This window comes from Leopardus geoffroyi, chromosome A2 (assembly GCF_018350155.1).
Source record: "Leopardus geoffroyi isolate Oge1 chromosome A2, O.geoffroyi_Oge1_pat1.0, whole genome shotgun sequence".
NCBI lineage: Eukaryota > Metazoa > Chordata > Mammalia > Carnivora > Felidae > Leopardus > Leopardus geoffroyi.
The window spans coordinates 122,600,400-122,617,471 of NC_059331.1; the positions used below are offsets into that span (position 1 = coordinate 122,600,400).

The window sequence follows — 17,072 nt, forward strand, 5'->3', positions numbered from 1 at the left end:
GCTCCAGACCTCAGTTTCCCCATCTCTTGATTGGGTATAAGGATCCCTTTCCTTTGGAGACCATAGGGGCTCATGTGTGTGTGGGGGTGTGGGGAGGAGGAACAATCAGGAAGAAACAGAGGGGGAGGGACAAGAGAGGACGAGGTCTGTGGGCAGGGCTTTGTGACTGCCTGGGTCAAAGGCAAGGGAAAGTGCAGTGTGCACAAAGACTAAGGTTTCCCCACCAGGCGCCCAGGGCTTCAGAAAAAGCAGCTGCCGTGGAGGAGTGTGTTCATTTAACAGCACCCCAGCAGCCTGTGCTTTGGCACTGAGAGGCCTTGGAGGGCACAGAGGCGAGTGATACCAGCTCTGCCCTTGAGGGGCTTCCAGTCTAGTGGTGGAGGGAGACCCCATGATAACATGGTGCTGAGAAAGGACCCTCAGGCTGCTTGGGGTCAGAGAACACTTCTGGAAGGAGGAGTCCTGGATCTGATCCTGAAGAATGGGGGGCGGGGATGAGGGATGGTTATTCCAGGTGGAGGGCACAGCACAGGCCAAGGTGCACAGGTGAGAGCCAGCCTATGGGGCTCATTCCACAGTGCTCTGGCTCCCAGTGGCTGGGGCACAGGAAGGGGAACTTGCCCACAGGATGCTTGTCTGGAAATCCACAGTGAGTAAGAGGAATTCCGTGGTATATTTCTACTGGTCAGCTCTGGGGGCTTTAAAGCCGGGTCTGTCCTCTTCTTCTTGCTGCTACAGGCTTTATTAGGTGTTCTCCCTAGAACCCCTGCTGAAATACACTAGTGTCATCAATGCTGAAAATCGGGGTGGGGAGGCAGGTACCTGCTGCTCTTCTATAGGGATGGCCCATGGGAGGCGAGGGCCTCATTTGTGGCCATGAGGTGGGCCCTCTCTGTGATGCTGAGCCTCCCTGAGCTCCAGGGACCACAGCATCTTCACTGAGCTCAACCCCTAAGCCAGTGGTCCTCGCCAGGTGATTGCATGCCCCAGGGAATATTTGGCAATGTCTAGAGACATTTTTGGGTATCACGGCTGGGGAAGAGGGTGCTAAACATCCCAGAATGCACATGACAAGCCCCCACAACAAAATCACCTAGCCCACAATGTCAGTGGTCCAAGGCCCAGCAAGCCTGCTATAAACTCTCACTCTTACGTCCTGAATTAACACTGGATGAGTGAGCTGGGATTCTGCCTGCTGCGCTGTCTGTGGTTCCATTTCATCCCTCCCCTTTCTCTGCTAGTCCCTAATTGCATATGCAGAGCTCTGTTTACGGTCCTTGTAATTGACCGTGGACTTTCCTGCTGGGGAACCATTCATCCCCACACAAACACAGTATCCTGTGTCTTCAGCCCTTGTTGAAAAACATTTCTGATTTTCTAGCAATTCTGAACTGCTTTTCTCTGGCGCTTCTAATGCTCTCCCCACTATTGGCCCCTGTTGACTGGGCTGCAGTGAGTTAGTTAACCTCTGTAAAAAGCCTCAAAACTAAATATAACCCCCCCCCCCGCCCCCCGAACTGTAAGACTCGGTGACCATTGTTGTGGCGTGCCCAGTAGCAGACAAATGTGACCCTGCATTGAGGCCAAACCCCATGCTGCCAGGATCGGAGATATTTGCAGATTGGGAGCTCCTAGGAGGGACCTCTCTCTGCTCATCAGAGTCAGGGGTGAAGACTGGGAGGGATGGCGAGGGTTGTGGAGAAGGGCTGCGGGGGCCAGGCTGAGGGTAGGTCTTCTAGGGATACAAGAAGTCTGGTGTACTTTTGACTCCCCCACCTCCATGCCCATTCTTGCAAGGAACCGTTGTGGTCTGGGCAATAGTTTTACCTTCACAATCTGGGTCTGTGATGCCTGCCTGGAGTGAGGCTGTGGGTGGAGCATTGCTCTCCTCCACACCTGGTTTCTGCCGCCTCCTGGGGGGGTCTGGATTCAGGATGTGTCCCTAGTGTCCAAGACTTTGATAAGAAACTTACAGAGGCTGATGCTTACCTATAAATCTTAATGGAAGAATAAAAGCTTTTTCCTGACATGCTTCAAAACTACAGATATGATGAACAGAGAAAGAAAACTGAAAATCCCAAGTTGCATGGTAGAATCAATTAAGCCCCGGGTCATGTTGCTGCGGATGGTTGAAGTACTCGTAACCCACTTGGCGCAATAGGTCAGCCTAGTCCCTTGGAGCCCGTGATCAGCACAGAGCTTTCCCAGACTGTCTTACCCCCGCAGCCTGCTCAGTTGTGCGGGTGAGAGCTGCATCCATCATTGCTACTGACTGGGCCTATAGGGGCTACCCTGGGGCATCATCGACTCCAGTCCCAAACAGCACAGGCATTGGGTGCTGACTACCTAGGAGTGGCCTGACCTCTCCCAGTCATGTTGAAGAGTCTCCAGATGCAGTCCCAGTGCTTCTTCAAGCAGTGATTGGATGCTATGATGCTGATGGAGTCCATCAGAGTGGCTCAACCCCAGACCACCTAATAGATTCCTCTGGATCTGCCCCAGTGCTGACACATAGCAGCTCAAAAAATCTAAAGCACCCAGACACCACAGGATCACTGAATGCCCCCACAGCCAAAGGAACGAGTGGTACCGGCCGCTTCGATTCACGTGACGTGATCGACGATGAGCAAGAGGCGGGGTCGGTGGACGAGCACAAGAGGGTTGTGTGTGTCATCACAGGTAGTGTTTGGAATGTGTCTTGCTGAGGTAGGCCTTCCAATAATTAGTCTTGAGAAAAGACCTCTTCTAGAAATGTGTGCAAACTTTTTTGTACAGCCAGACCCACTTCTGAGCATTTGTGACCAGATGGATCCCAGGGATCGAACGGTTCGGCTGGTGAGAGGCACCTCCCTGCCTTTCATACAGGAGGGACAGGGTTGGCTGTGAAAAAGCCAGCCAACCCCATTTTGTGTGGGCTCTCTCAGCATCACAGGGCATTATCGACAATAATGAAGAGCACGCAGAGCTAGCTTTGAAGGACGAGTCTGCGAAAGCAGTGTAACAGTCATGGCTTGGCACGTTTTCTGCCGTTATCCACCATTTTCAGCCTTCTATGCCAAGCATTGTAACGAAAAGATGCAATTCGGCATTCCTGTATAGACTGGATAAGAAGTTCTGGGGACATCGACCGGCATGTACCACACAAGGCAGGGCTGTGTCTCGTGTCTAGACTGTGACGAGCACTACATTCTCAGATTCCGTCTGTCCTCACAGTGTGCTGGGTGAAGCTAGGAGAACAACGGGATAGTAATCATTCCAAAACAGACGACGTGCAAATATCTCCCACACGAAACCTTTCCACGGGAACAAGACACACAGAATTACCACTAAGATTTTTTTTTTCTTCACATGGCAAGAAGTCTTTTTGCCCATTTGAAGAGGAATGGGCTGGTATAAAGTGTGCAAAATATTCATCAGAGGAAAATCCAGTCTTACAGATACCAAGAGGCTGCCCGTAGTCAAGAGGAAAGTAATCCCACTCCCTGGGGAGGGCCGTCCCTCTCCACCTAAAAACCGGAGCCATTGATGTGGCAATTGAAGCAAGGCACACACATGAAGAAAGACAAAGAGAAGAAGCCTGAGGAAGGGAGATGAAAGAAATTCAGAGGGAGTCTGGGTTATTCATGAAGGCGGAGAAGGTTGGGTTTACAGCCAACGGCTACCGAAACCTCTTGGTGCGTCTAAGCATTCGATCGGGAAGTCTAACAGGCTTCCTTCTGGAGAACCCGTTTGCTCCCTGGTTGTAGTTCCCATCTCAGCGATACTGGACTTTGCAATGCAGATGTACAATTAAAGCGAGAAAAGCTTCCTTTTTTTTTTTTTTTAACCCTCCTCTGTTGGCAGTTAAGATTTTGACTTCAGTTGGAAGAAAAACTTCAGGTTTTGAAAATGTCTGCTCTCTCCTCAAGCCCCACACTGTGAAAAGCATTTCTAGACCCCAGTTCCCAAAGTCTGCACCCTAGGACTGCTGTTGAGGTGTGCAACACCTGCTTCTTAGTTCGTATAACCTTAGGATGCATGTATATGTGTAATACAGCCAGTGCCAGAACTTGCAGAAATATCCTATCCACTGTTTTAGAACACTAGGGTGCCATGTATTAAAATCAAGTGTTGGGATGTTTTGTGGTGTCACCTCCAATAATTCTGATTTTGGAATTGAACTAGTATTAAATTGTATCCAGCCCTGGGCTACAGTAAAATTATACTCACTGCTTTTTTTTTTTTTTTTTTAATGTTTGTTATTTATTTTGAGAGAGAGAAAGCATGCATGATCGGAGGAGGGGTTAAAGAGAAGGGGAGAGAGAGAATCCCTAGCAGGCTCCGCGTCATCAGCACAGAGCCTGATGTGGGGCTCGAACCCCTGAACCGGGAGATCATGACCTGAGTCAAAATCAAGAGTTGGATGCTTAACTGACTGAGCCACCCATGCACCCCAGTACTCACTGCTTCTTAAGGCTTCATGAAGTAATTTTTAAAAATGCAAGTCTGTGTTTTACCGAGCTGCTCACAACCTTCTACTGGCTTCTGGTGGCTCTTAGAGCAAAGCCCAGATTCCTTCGAGGCTTTCAGGTCCTGTGCTGTGTGCCACCTTGCCTGCTTCCCACCCTCTGCCCGCACCTCTCCCCCTCCTTCTCTGGGACAACACTCCAGCCTTCTCCCATATCTCGGTCTTCCCATGTGCCTTAAAGTGTCACCATCAGTACCCCTGGAAGGTGGCCGGATCCGCGCATGTGAATCACCTACTTGCATCAGCTGAGGGCCCTCCAGTGCCAGGCACGGATGAGGTTCTCAGTAGACCCTTGTGGGATGAATGAATGAATGAATGAACAAATGACCTGTCGCTTCTGTCTTCTCCACGGCTCTCTGGGGTCCGAGGTGTATTTGTGTTTCACAAGGGCCTAGCGTGTAGGTCCGTGTGTGAATGTGGAGAGGCGAGGTAGGGAGGGTGGAACCAGAGATCCTCAAAGCCCCTGAGACAGGAACTTCAGGTGAGTGAGGACAAGAGGCAGCTCCTCTGTGGGCCTCTGCAGCTCTAACTCTGTCACTCTGTGCATAGGTGGAAGGGGGCATCGGTGAACTGGAACGGCTCCGACCCCATCCTGTGACCTTTCCTGTGGGTAAGCCTATGGCTCCACCACTCATCACTGGGGGTGACAGCTGAGCCCCAGGCCTCAGGGACAAGTCCTTCAGAAGAGCGTCCCTCCTGTCTGGACCAGCAATGCTCCAGAAGTGTCCAGAACCTCCCTGCCCCTTCCATGAAGGGCCCCCAGGATGGTGATGAGGGCCCAGCGTGCTGCTACGTGGCTTCCTCTCAGCTGAGCCGTGACTGCCAAGGATTGGACCGCCTCTGCCACTTTTTGTCTGCATCCCTCCCTTGCACCCCGCTGGGCCGCCTGTCCCCTCATCAAGCCTGTGATATGGTCAGCCCGGGGACCCCGGGTTCATTATTTCTGGTAGTTGGCTTTTTATAAAGCAGAAGTCAAACCCTTGCTAAGGACAGAGAGAGACTCATTCATTCTGTGATGGCGAAGGAAGCATGAGGTCTGTGTGGTTCATGGCTAGGGTGGGAACAGTGATGGCGGAGGGGCCCCAGAGCCCTGGAGATATCACCTAACAAGGGTCTGTGCAGGCAGGTGGTCTAGTAGAGGCCCTGGCTGAGCTTCTGGTCTAGCCTGTCTTCTACCGATCAGCCTCAGGTCTAAGGCACCAGTGTAAGCCCTGCTGACCAGAAACAACTCAGGTCCCCTAGAACCTGTCTCAGGGCAGACCCAGATCCCTGGGAGATCCCGGGAGGATGGTCATGTGGACCTGGCGGGTAGGCTGGACCTGGCCAAGTGGATATGGGGGGAAGAACCTTCTAGGGAGGGACCTCTTGGCCACAGAGGGCAATAAGATGGGGATGAGCAGAGGGAGCGGGGGGAGTCTCCCCCATGTGGCTGCCACAGAGCCGCTTGTGAAGAGAACTGCCGGAAATGTGGGTGGGCAGAGCCTGTGGAGACCCCCCCCCCCCAGAGCAAGGGTAGGACAGGTGGGAATGGGAAAAACACAATCATTCATAAAGGGAAAATTGTACAGTTGCAGCCTCCTCGATTCCATTGATTTACATCCTCCTGGCTTTAGAAGGGAATATGAAGAAGTATAGACAGGCAGTGGCAGGTGGGAGAGAAGACCAGAGAGAGAGAGAGAGAGAGAGAGAGAGAGAGATGTGTCCAAAACCAAAGTCAAGGAACCCCTCGTGACGGCTCCTAACAGTGGGACTGAGCAAGGGCACGCAGAGGCAGAGCACTGGGCTCCAGGAGCCTCTGTCACGAGGTCCGTCCACGTGAGAAGCCGTGAGCAGCATAAGGGCAGAGCCTGCGACAGTGCCCGCCCCTGCTGTGCACAGCAGGGGCGTGGGCCATTGCTGTCAATGGGCCCTGCAGAGGTGGGTGTTTGCACAGAAGGATCAGGGTGTGAGCTCCTCCTGTGTCGCCCTGGCCCAGGGAGAGGCTTGGGAGAGTCCTGGACACTGGACGGCAGCTGGTCCCCAGCCTCTTGTGTGCCCCCTCTTGGGCTCGGGACGCAGCAGCTCAGAGACTGTGTTCTCTCTGCAGTGCCGGCTGAAAGGAGACCCCTTTCTCTTTAAGTGCCAGGCGTATGGAGGTGACAGCTCAAGGGCCTGTTTTGCACTCTTGTGGGCTGGGCACGATCCGTGGCCGGATTGTCGTATTGTATTGTCGTATTGCGGGTCTTTGGGAGAAGCTGGGAGGAGCCGGGAGGGAAGTGCGAGGCAGGGAGTGCCTTGTCCAGGCTGTGCGGAGGCCCCACTGGGGTTTGCTGTGTAAACTCCAGCGGCCATTCGCAGCAGGCGTCCAGCAGAAATGCTTCCTATATGTCCCCGAAATGTTTATGCATTTGTTTTCCTTGGCCAGGGACAGGCTGCTCCAGCTGAGCGCCAGTGGAGGAAGTCGGTTTCCCTGCAGCAGGCTTGTTTATCAACCCGGGAAGGAAAAGTGTGTCTTTGCAATGAAACTCACTTAACCTCCTGACCGGGGTCCCATTGGCAGGGCTGGACAAATCAAAATATTCCCAGCGTTGCTTGAAAAACCCAGTCCCAACAAATTATAAAAACACTCTTCTAGAAGCCAAGATGCAGGTACATGCGCAGGGTGACACCCTGGGCCTGGGGTTTCCTGGAATGGAAGAGGGGCAAAGCCCAGCGCCACCCTCTCCTGGAGTAGAGCCACAGCACTGCCACCAAGCCTGCAAGAATGAAATAGAGGCCCGTGCCTCCTTGCAGGCGGGTGTTCTCCACCCAAGGTGCATGGTTTTCTACGGAGACTGTGGGCAGGCTTCAGCGGGTCCACAGTCTCCTTCCCAAATTATATTAAAATCTTTGTGTTCACGTATGTATGTGTAACTTTCTGGGAAGAGCATCTTTAGCCTTTCTTATACCCTTGAACTTGGACTCACACCCTCCTGAATTCCGCAGAAAATGTCGAGAGTTCTAGAGTTGGGTGGCTTCCCACCCCACTCAAGGGCGGTGCTGGGCGTGGCTGCCCCATCTGTGCCCCAGGTGCACGGGGCAGGGGGGGCCGGGCCCCGCCAGGTCAGTGAGCAAGCTGACCTCAGTGAGGTGTGAATTCTTGGTCTGTGGGGGAAAGAGCCGGCCAGTTGCACTGCCTTCCCAGTTGTGTGAGCAGTAAGGGCCGTCTCACGACTGCTCAAGTCCATACTCCCCCATCAGAGGAAACTCCTCTGCCCCCTGCTTCTTTGGGGCTCCGGTCACTAGCGACCTCTCCTGAGTCAGGTGATTCACGCTCCAGCTGCTGCTTACGACAGCTCTTGGTACCTGGTCACACCCAGCTTCTGGTGAAGTCAACCTCCTCCTTCCCCTCTTAAGAAGACCCGAGTCTTCCTTCTGCAGGATCCACGTTTGAACCATGCAAGGCCTCCCCAGCTCTGGAGGTCAGACCTTTCCCACCTCAGCCTGTCTCTCTGCTCAGCCTCCCATAGGGAACAGCAATGTCTTCCATCCTTAGGTGGGAGTCAGGGACCTTCCCACACTGTGGGCACACAGAGTAAGCTTTCAAGCAGCTTTCTGGAAGCCTCCCCCACTTGGCTTTAGGAGAGGAGATGCATGCCTCCGTGCCCCATGGCTGGGGGAAGGGATCCCGGCACACTGACGCCTCTCTCCAAAGAAGTCATCAGTAGTTACTGGCCTCTTCCACTGCCAAGTGCTTTCTTCACCTTCTTCCGTGGCCAGAGGACAGGATGTGTTGGCCGAGCAGAGACCTGCTGTCTCTGTAGGTGCTTTGTGGCAGCAGCACAGGTAAGAAGAGCAGTTTCCAGGAGAACTGCAAGCATTCCTTGGGGGCTCAGAGCTGGGCGAAGGCTTGGACGGGTGCTGGGAGATATCCTAAGGCAGGGGTGCATCCAGACCCCAGCCCACTGCTTTTTTCTGAGCAGAAGGAAGTTAGCGGTGGGGGCCCAGCCTGTCTCGAGCACCGACAGGGGGCCCACCCTCCTGGGAGGGCCACGGATGGTGAAGGACCAGTCTTAGGCTCCCACAGTTCCGTGGCTCTGCTAAGCCAACAATGGTAAGGGGAAGACTTGTCTGCCCTAGTGTAGGCTCTAGTCTTGCTACTCAACGTGTGGTCCTTAGACTAGGAGCACCAGCAACACTGGAGCACTTCCTAGACATGCAGACTCTCAGGCTCCACCCACCACCTCCTGAATCGGAATCTGCATTCTAATAAAACCATCAGATGACTCAGGTTACGGTTAGAGAGAGCTGTACTCTAGAACTTGTGATTTTGTGGGGCTGAGGGTGTGATGACGCAGAAGTTGGCCCCATAACGAGGCTGTACTGAAGGGACGTGTGGGAGAAGTGTTGTCCAAGGACAAGCAGCATCAGGACCAGGGGTCCCCTCTGCTTCCTGCCTGTGCAACTGTGAGCACCTGACCTAAGCTCTTTGGGCCTCAGTTTCCTCCTCCGTAAAATTAGCACCCGCCCAGGGCTGTACTGAGGATTCAGTGTGTCAATGCACAGTGAGTAGGGCCTGGCATGTCACAAGGACCTGCAAAGTGTTTGCTCTTAATATTTCCAGAGGGGACTGGAGGGCTCCTTGGCGGTGGCAGCATCTTACCTAAGTCTTGATGGATGGGCGCGGTTTTGACAAGTGGAGACTTGGATGGCAGATCATTCAAGGTGAAAGGTTGGTGAGAGACCCTGAAAGGGTTTTAAGAGACCCTGAAAGTCCATGAGGTCTGTGGGCCTCATTGAGGTGACCTCAGAGTGGGAGTCCCAGAGAATCAGAGGAGGGACAGAGTGGGGGAAGGCCTCAGATGGCAGGCCCAGGGCTGGGACCTGTTCCCAGGAGACAAGGTTTGCTCAGAGCTCTACTTGAGATCTCTCTCCCTGATGGGGGAGTGAGTGTGGGGCAGAGGCAGGGGGGCACATTGAGGGGCACATACTGCCCAGGAAAGGCAGTATGAGTGGGGAGGCCAGGAGATGATGGGGGTGACAGATGCTGATGGCCTTTGCTTTCCAAGGCCCCAGGATGATCCTCACTGGCCACTGAGCCCTTCCGGGAGCCTAAACTTGCAGGAGGCAATCAGGCTGCCAAGTCTATTTACAGGTATTTCTCCCCATCTGCCAGAGTCCTCCCTACTCCCTAATCGTGCCCTAATCCTCCTGGGGCTGTGGGAGCTGTAATTACCAGGCAAAAATGTCAGGCATTTGCGATAATAGAGATTGCTTAACGCAGGACGAGGGGTGGTTGGCAGGTGGGTGGGAGAGTGGGCGGGCAGGCTGCCCATGGGTCAGTGTGGCGCACTGCCAGTTTCGGCATGTTGCTCAGGGATGTGCTTCACAGCAGACCTCTGCACAAGAGAGGAATCAGAGCCCCACGCTGGTCAGGGGCTCGGTGCTCACAGCCGCCCGCCATTGGCCTTTCCTGCTGTCTTGGCATCAAAGTGCTTCATCTACTGTTCCGTCCACATTCCCGGGAGATACCTATGCTATATCCTGTTGTCTGGGAAATCATCGAAGGCCTTCTGTTCACAGATGAGGAAACTGAGGCCAGATAGGAATTGTTCGTGAAGACCCCTGCTGGGACTTTTCTCCTTCATGGAAGGGTCTCTTGGAGACCAGAACACCAGACAGCCTTTGGGCTCAAGGGAATACATGTGATGGGAAGTCTAAGGGGATGATTCCAACCTGCCTGTCTGCCTCCTCACCTTGCTCCCAGCTCCACACTCCGTGCACCCCCAACCATAGCAGCTGCTTGAAGCCCCTTGCTGCCTGCAGCGTTTGCCACTGCTCTTTACTGCACCTGGGTCCCTGCCCTCTGGCTCCCCATGACCATCTGCCAAATCTGACCTGACCCTCAAAGCCTGTCTCCAAGGCCCCTCTTCTAGGAAGCCCTCTGGGATTACCTAACTGAAAGTGCAGGACCCACCCTCCGAGGGCCCTCAATCGGCACCTCTCTCACAGCCCAGATCCCAGCTACAGGTTTCTCTCGTTACCCGACAAGTGCATATGCATGCGCGCGCGCACACACACACACACACACACACACACACACACCCTCTACACCACCCTGTTTCCTTGCCCTTGGGCCTGAGGCTCCTGGTCTTCCTTCTTTCCCTCTCCTCGTGTACCTGTCTCATCCTGGGGGATGAAGCCCAAAGATCATTCCCCATCTTTGGAGAAGCCCCTCCATCACCCACCCCTGCACCCCTCCCCCATCCCGCCTCCAGGCATAAAGCCCCAGTCACTGGGTGTTGGGGTGGAGAGGTACTTACTGCCTGAGGTCTTTAAACCGTTGATTCCGGGTGTGGTTTTGATATTAAACCCTGCGCCTTTCCTGTGGCCCTTGATAAGGGCAATCCTGGGTGCTTATCTGGCATTTTCTGTTTTAAGGCCTCTCGGCATCTGGGAGGTTCAGGAAAAGCCCTGCCTCCCTGTGGAATGGGGCTCACCTCCATGATAGCACCCACCTCCTTGTGTCCTGCCTGGGTGCCCAGCGTGAATACTCTCAGGGCACTATAGACACCGGTTGTCAGCACCGTCTCTGGGCTCTGCCCCGGCACGGGGACCGGGCCTGAGGGAGTGTTATTAATAATCACGCCAGGACAGTTGTGTAAACAGACTGTGCTGTGTATGGGAACTTTACTCTCAGGAAGGATTGTTTTGTTACCGATTGATTTCCTGACTTGATTCCCAAGTCCCGGGCTCAGGTCCTTCTTGGATTTTATTGGGGGCATAGGGCTTAGAAGAGGGAAACTTGTACAGGCCGGAGCAGTCAGTGAGGCTTCTTGGAGGGGGAGAATTGAAGGCGGGCCCTGAAGGCAAGTAGGGGAGGAGGAGGGGCAGAGGTACCCCAGCCCAGATGGGCAGGGTCAGGGCTGCCAGGAGGAAGGGAGGGGCTGGGGCATCTGGGGCGGCGGGAAGATAAGGAATGTTAGAGCTGAAGGGCTTGTGCGTCCGGCAAAGGGGGTGGCGCTGCCTCCTGAGCGCTGGGAAGCCGTGGGGGGTCTCGGAGCAGGGCAGCGGTGGCTCCACGCTGCTTTAGAAGACCGTGCTGCAGCAGCGTGCGGGGTGGGCCAGAGGGCAGACGCCAGCCTCTGAGCTAGGGCCCCAAAGAGGAGCAGCAGTGGGAGACACCTTGCATTTTAGTGATTCAGCCTAGGGGGTGAGGTGGGGGGATGGGGCCCATGGGCTTGGAGTCAAGGCCCCTCTCTCCCCTGCTTCCTGGCAGGCAGACTTTGGCCTTGAGCAGCCGTTGCTTCTGTGTGCTCCCCTGTTGGCACTGGTGGCCGTAGCTCTCCTGGGAATGGTCTTTGCAAAACATCCCTACCTCCCGATGAAGGCTTCCTCCGTCTCCTGTCTTGGCAAACCATGAAGGAGGGGGCCTCAATGTGAGGAAGTGCCCAGGCCTTTGTTCTGGACCCGGCTACGGCTGGACCCACTGCCCATTGTTTTCGAAGCTGTTGGTGACCTTGGGCCAGCTGGACGGGACCGGCTGGCTCCCTTGGGCCTGGCCACCTCCAAGTACACATGGAAGACAGCCAGGCTGGCAGGATGGCTCCCAGTCCCTCCGTGGGGAGGGCATCTGCCACGTGGGCTGCCCCAACTGTGTTCTCAGAGCCTGGGACCCCCAGCTTGGCCATTTGGGGTGTTAGTGGGCATTATGGAAACTGCTCCTCTCCTGAGGACCAGGAAGCTCTCAGGCAGGAAAGAACAGTCCCAGTCTCTGGTCTGAGGCTCCTGCTTCCTTCACGTGCACTGTCGTTTGGACCCTGGCTCTCCGGAACCTATGGGTCAGAAGGCCAAGCTCTTGTCTGCCGTGTTCCCTCTGGGTTGGGGGGGGGGGGGAGTGGTCCTTGCTGCACCCATGGGGGGCTGTGTACCAAGTCAGGGGACTGTGCAGCCTGCCGGGGGGTAGGGAGCGTTATAAACTGGGACCTGGACTTTGATGACCCGGGTTTAGATCTTAGCTCTAACTTCTCGGTGGTGTCGCCTGAGTTGCAAAACAGAATAAAAAGACGAAACAAACCAACAAACCAAAAACCTCTCTGAGCCTCAGTTTCCCTCCCTGTGAAATGAGAATAATAACATCCTGTACCTCTTAAGGTTGGGATGGGAGTAAGGGCACAGTGCTTGCAACTGGGCTTGGTTCCCAGTCTGCACCCAGCAGATGTTGGCTCTTTGACTGGGAGCTGCATGGGAGGATGCAGGAATCCGGGTGGATATAGCTCATGGAGAGACAAGAAGTGTGACCCTGTGGGATGGGGTGACACGGTGAGGCCACTCCATCCCTGGAGGTCAGCCCCTCTTCCCTGACCCCCTCCCCCAAATGTCAGTCCTTCCTCTCCTTTCTCCAGCTCTCATGGCCCCATCGCAGCTTCTGGGCTAACTGAATATGTGCTCCCCTCTCCAGTCACCCCAGATGGCCCTCCCTCTCCACTTTTGTAAAATGAGGTCATCAGACGAGGTGGCTCTGCAAAGCAGTGGCCACTCCTGAGACTGAGACGAGGGCACCAGTGGCAGGCACTGTGTGCAGCACCTGCAGGACCCCTCTCTCAAACCTCCCACTCTCGGGTGGGGAAACTGAGTCTCAGAGAGCCAAGGTACTCGCTCAGGGCCTCCAGGCTAATAGATGGCAGATGTCAAGTTCTTAATTGCTCCCCTGCCTCCTGGAAGGCCACCAAGCAGAGGGGTGGGGGAGGAGTGAGACACTTCCTGGAATCCCTCATCCCCTGTCTTCCTTGATTATTTTCCCCAGTCAGCAGCCCAGGCCTGAGACTTCAGGGCCTCTGGAAATGTCTGTGAGCACCCTAGTTTCTATACCTGCAAGCCATTATGGGAGCCCAGTCTTCCCTTTGATTCAGATGGCTCCCTGTCAGTGGCCCAGAGAAAAGGATGGGCCAGGCCCCCTGCCTGGCCCTGCTCAGAGGAAGCCCGGCCAGCCAAGGTGGGAGCAGGCATCCAGCTTCAGAGTCTCCTTCAAACCCCACTTCCTGTCATCCCCCAGCCCCGATGGCTCTGGCAACCATAGAAAATGCCAAGCACTTTTTTTCCTTCTTCCCCACTAACACAGACACACCTTGGGTTTATTTGTCTAAAGATTTTCCATTTCCTTTTCTGGAAAGTCATCAGGATTATGCACGTCCCCTTCATCACAAAGGAGTCTGGGAAGAGAGAGGTATATCCTTGGTCACCCCGGGAAGGGATAAGCAAGGAAAACTGAGAACCTAGCACCTTGTGACTCAGCTGTGCTCTCCTTGACACCCCCTTAGGCTGAGATGACTGTTCAGGTTGGCCTTTCATAGGAACACAGCTGCTTAAGAACCTCTGGCTGGGGCGGTCACCTCCCAAGGCCATGTGGCACAAGGCTGACAAAGTCTGTCATCTCCTGTGTCCCATCCATGGCTGTGCCCACAGTCACGTTCAGAGGCCTAATTGTTCAAGCTCCTCGTTCAGCCCCACCTCCCCCCACCCCACCGGTCTGGGCCAGGAGCTCTCCGAAGGCAGAGCCCCTGCGCCCCCAGCCAGGTGCACCTGAGGCAGGCGGGGCCCAGGCCTCCTTCCCTGCGCTGACCTGGAGGGAAAGCAGAGATTCAGGCTCTGAAGCCCAGACAGACTGACAGAGCACACCATCCCTCTTCCAGCAGCCCCTCTCTGAGGGTCTCAGTCAGCCCTGGGGAGAGGGGCAGCGAGGGAACCCCCCCACCCCTGCCATGGCTAGAAGCCCACTCATCTATCTATCCTTCTGCTTGGGCCTTTCCTCTTCCCAAACCACCTCCCTTCCTTTGCATAAACAAATCTGTCTGCCATGTCCCCCCCTCTAGGAAGCCTTTCCTGATTATTGGGAAGAGGTGGGGATCTTCCGCTGCCCACAAATCCACCTCACCCCTTCCTGAGCCTCAGGCCTGGGCCTCGGCTACCCTGCCTCGCACACCCAGGGCTGCATGGTGGAGCATCAGAGTTGTGAGTTTCTCTCCACTTGAGCCAGCTCGGGGCTGAGCCGCTGAATGGTGGAAGGATGGTCACCTATGGGCATTGAGTGTGGCGCTGGCCCAGGCTGGGCACCAAGGGGCATCATGTTATCCGCACTGTGACTCTCCATCAGGATGCACCCCACTGAGGTGCCCAGACTCAGCCCTTCTCACAGAAAGGCCCACAATGCCCCTAAAGCACAGCCTCTGCCTGCTCCTCAAATCTCCTGTTAATAAGGTCTCCTTGATCAGTTCCTTGAGCAGCCAGAATCTGGGGAGAAACTTCCTCCCTAGCACAGGCGACTGTCTCTATTACCATAGAGGAAGCATTGGTAAACATGTCTTCCTTTCTTGCGATGGCTTCCGGGAAGCTCAGAGGGAAAGTGATGCTCCATTGTAATCTCTCTCTGGTGTCACAAGAAGCTTCCTGCCTCTCTGTGTTTTTATTTTAACTAGACTATGATCTGGAGTTTTGTCTTGTTTTGTAATTCAGACACTTGCTGCTCAAAATCCTGAGACCAGAGAGCATTAGTATCGACCGGGAGATTGTTAGAGCTGCAAAATCTTGGGGCCCCACCCGGACCTACTGAATCAGCACCAGTGTTTTAATAAGCCCTCCAGGGGACTCACGTTTGCAGTATAGTCTGAGAAGCACTGATGGAATCCCCAAGTGCTTTTATCTATTTTTTATTATTTTTTTTTAATTTTTTTTTTCCAACGTTTATTTATTTTTGGGACAGAGAGAGACAGAGCATGAACGGGGGAGGGGCAGAGAGAGAGGGAGACACAGAATCGGAAACAGGCTCCAGGCTCTGAGCCATCAGCCCAGAGCCCGACGCGGGGCTCGAACTCACGGACCGCGAGATCGTGACCTGGCTGAAGTCGGACGCTTAACCGACTGCGCCACCCAGGCGCCCTCCCAAGTGCTTTTAGAACAGATATAAAAGGTAGATGAGATAAGACCTGCAGTGATTCTTCCCCTTCCTACCCTGACTTCTCTACCAAAGAAATTTACCTCTGCAGCGGCCCTGCTCAAGCCTGACCTCACTTCACACCAGCCCTCTTTGATTCTGACCTTCGGTTCTGCCCTCTGGCGAGCAATTCTGTAACCATTCCCATGAGCTGTCGAGTGGAAGAAGTACCCACACAGGACATCATGACCCTCTGGATATCAAATGATATCGAAGAGCATCCTGGGTCTGGTGATGTGCGGTTTTAGGCAGCTTTTCAGATCCCTTCGGATCCTGAAATTCCATGCCTCCTCCAGGAAGGCTTCTATGGTTTCTTCCACCCTTACTGATCACTCCCCACCCCTAGCTCATAAGCTCACCTGGGTTCTTCTTTGCCTTGTATTTGTGAGTCTGGGCCCCCAACCGCCAGAGAACTTATGGCCTGGGTCTCCTCCTCTGTCCACCTGCCCTTAGACTGGTGAGTGGGAGATACAGGCAGGCAGCTGACCCAGGCCTCTTTCCTGGCCTCTGGCTCTAAAAATGGCCTCTTCCGAGGGCTTCTCGCTCTTGAACACGGAGTTCTTGGGAGAAGGCCTCTTCGCCCACCCCTTGGATGCTGCCAACACTGTATATTTAGCCTTTGTTAGGCCTGGGCCTGGCCTGGGCAGAGGCAGGATCACTATAAGGGGACTGGACTTCCTGAATTCCAGACACTGTATCCCCAACGCCTGAGGCCCTGGTTCTCTAAAGTTGCCAGTGAGGTTGGCCTGGAGGAGGTGTGCAGTGATGAAACAGAGTGTGTGTGGTGGGGAGTCCTGCCTCCCTCATGCTGCAAGTCCTTCCTGGTCCACTGTGTGCCCTGGTGGCTGTTGCTCTGCTGGTGGGATGGGGCGGGAGGGGGGGCGGTGACTGCGTGTGACACTGGGGAAGCCACTTTAGCTCATGGCCTCAGTTCACTTTTGTGCAATAGGGTCTTAATGACCTGAAGGCCCTCCTATCCTAATGGTCTAATACTCTGGGCGTTCAGAGGTGCCCAACCCTTGGTGACAGGGGGGCTCTGGATGGGGAGGCACGGGACCCTGTGAGTTGCCCGATGGACACACCTGTAGAACAACAGCACAAGCGGGAGGTGTGCATGTGTTGGGGTGAGGCTGCTGACACTGAGGGCTGGGGAGCCAGAGCCTGGCTGGGCGCAGGGGCCCGGGGCAGGGGGCCATGTGATCATTTTCTCATTAGGCAAGACAGCGATCTGCCTGTGTGAGATGATCTTGCTGGCCCTGTGGGCTCCAGGAATGTTGGCTTCACATGAATAGAATCCCCAGAGCGGACCACAGAGGGAGGGGTCTGCAATGGAGAGGGACAAGGGTGGGCACCTCCCACCTTCCTAGACTTACCCCTACCGGCCCCAGCCCACAGCATCATGATATCCTAGGAAGCCAAAGAGTGAAAAGGGTGGTCCCGGAATTGCACCTGCCCATCCCCACTCCACGGGGGCTCAGAACACCCCTCCTGACACTGGCTGGTGGGCTGGCAGATGGCTGGCTCTCTTCACCGTTGAAAACTTTCCCGAGCTTCTCTGTACACCGAGCCTGCTCCCCATCTGGCTGTGAGCAGAGAGCTGGGTCAGATCCAGTCCCC

At 54.8% G+C, this 17,072-nt stretch overlaps 1 protein-coding gene across 2 annotated transcripts in view; it reads left to right on the forward strand.

The window, feature by feature from the left end:
* MINDY4 (MINDY lysine 48 deubiquitinase 4) overlaps positions 1-5,489 on the forward strand; it is a 108,181-nt gene extending 102,692 nt beyond the window's left edge. For both annotated transcript variants that reach the window (XM_045495219.1, XM_045495221.1), the window contains exon 18: positions 5,057-5,489. In XM_045495219.1, coding sequence (XP_045351175.1) covers positions 5,057-5,105 — 49 coding nt within the window. In that variant the 3' untranslated portion in view covers positions 5,106-5,489. The remainder of the gene's footprint in view (positions 1-5,056) is intronic.
* Positions 5,490-17,072: the final 11,583 nt, after the last annotated feature.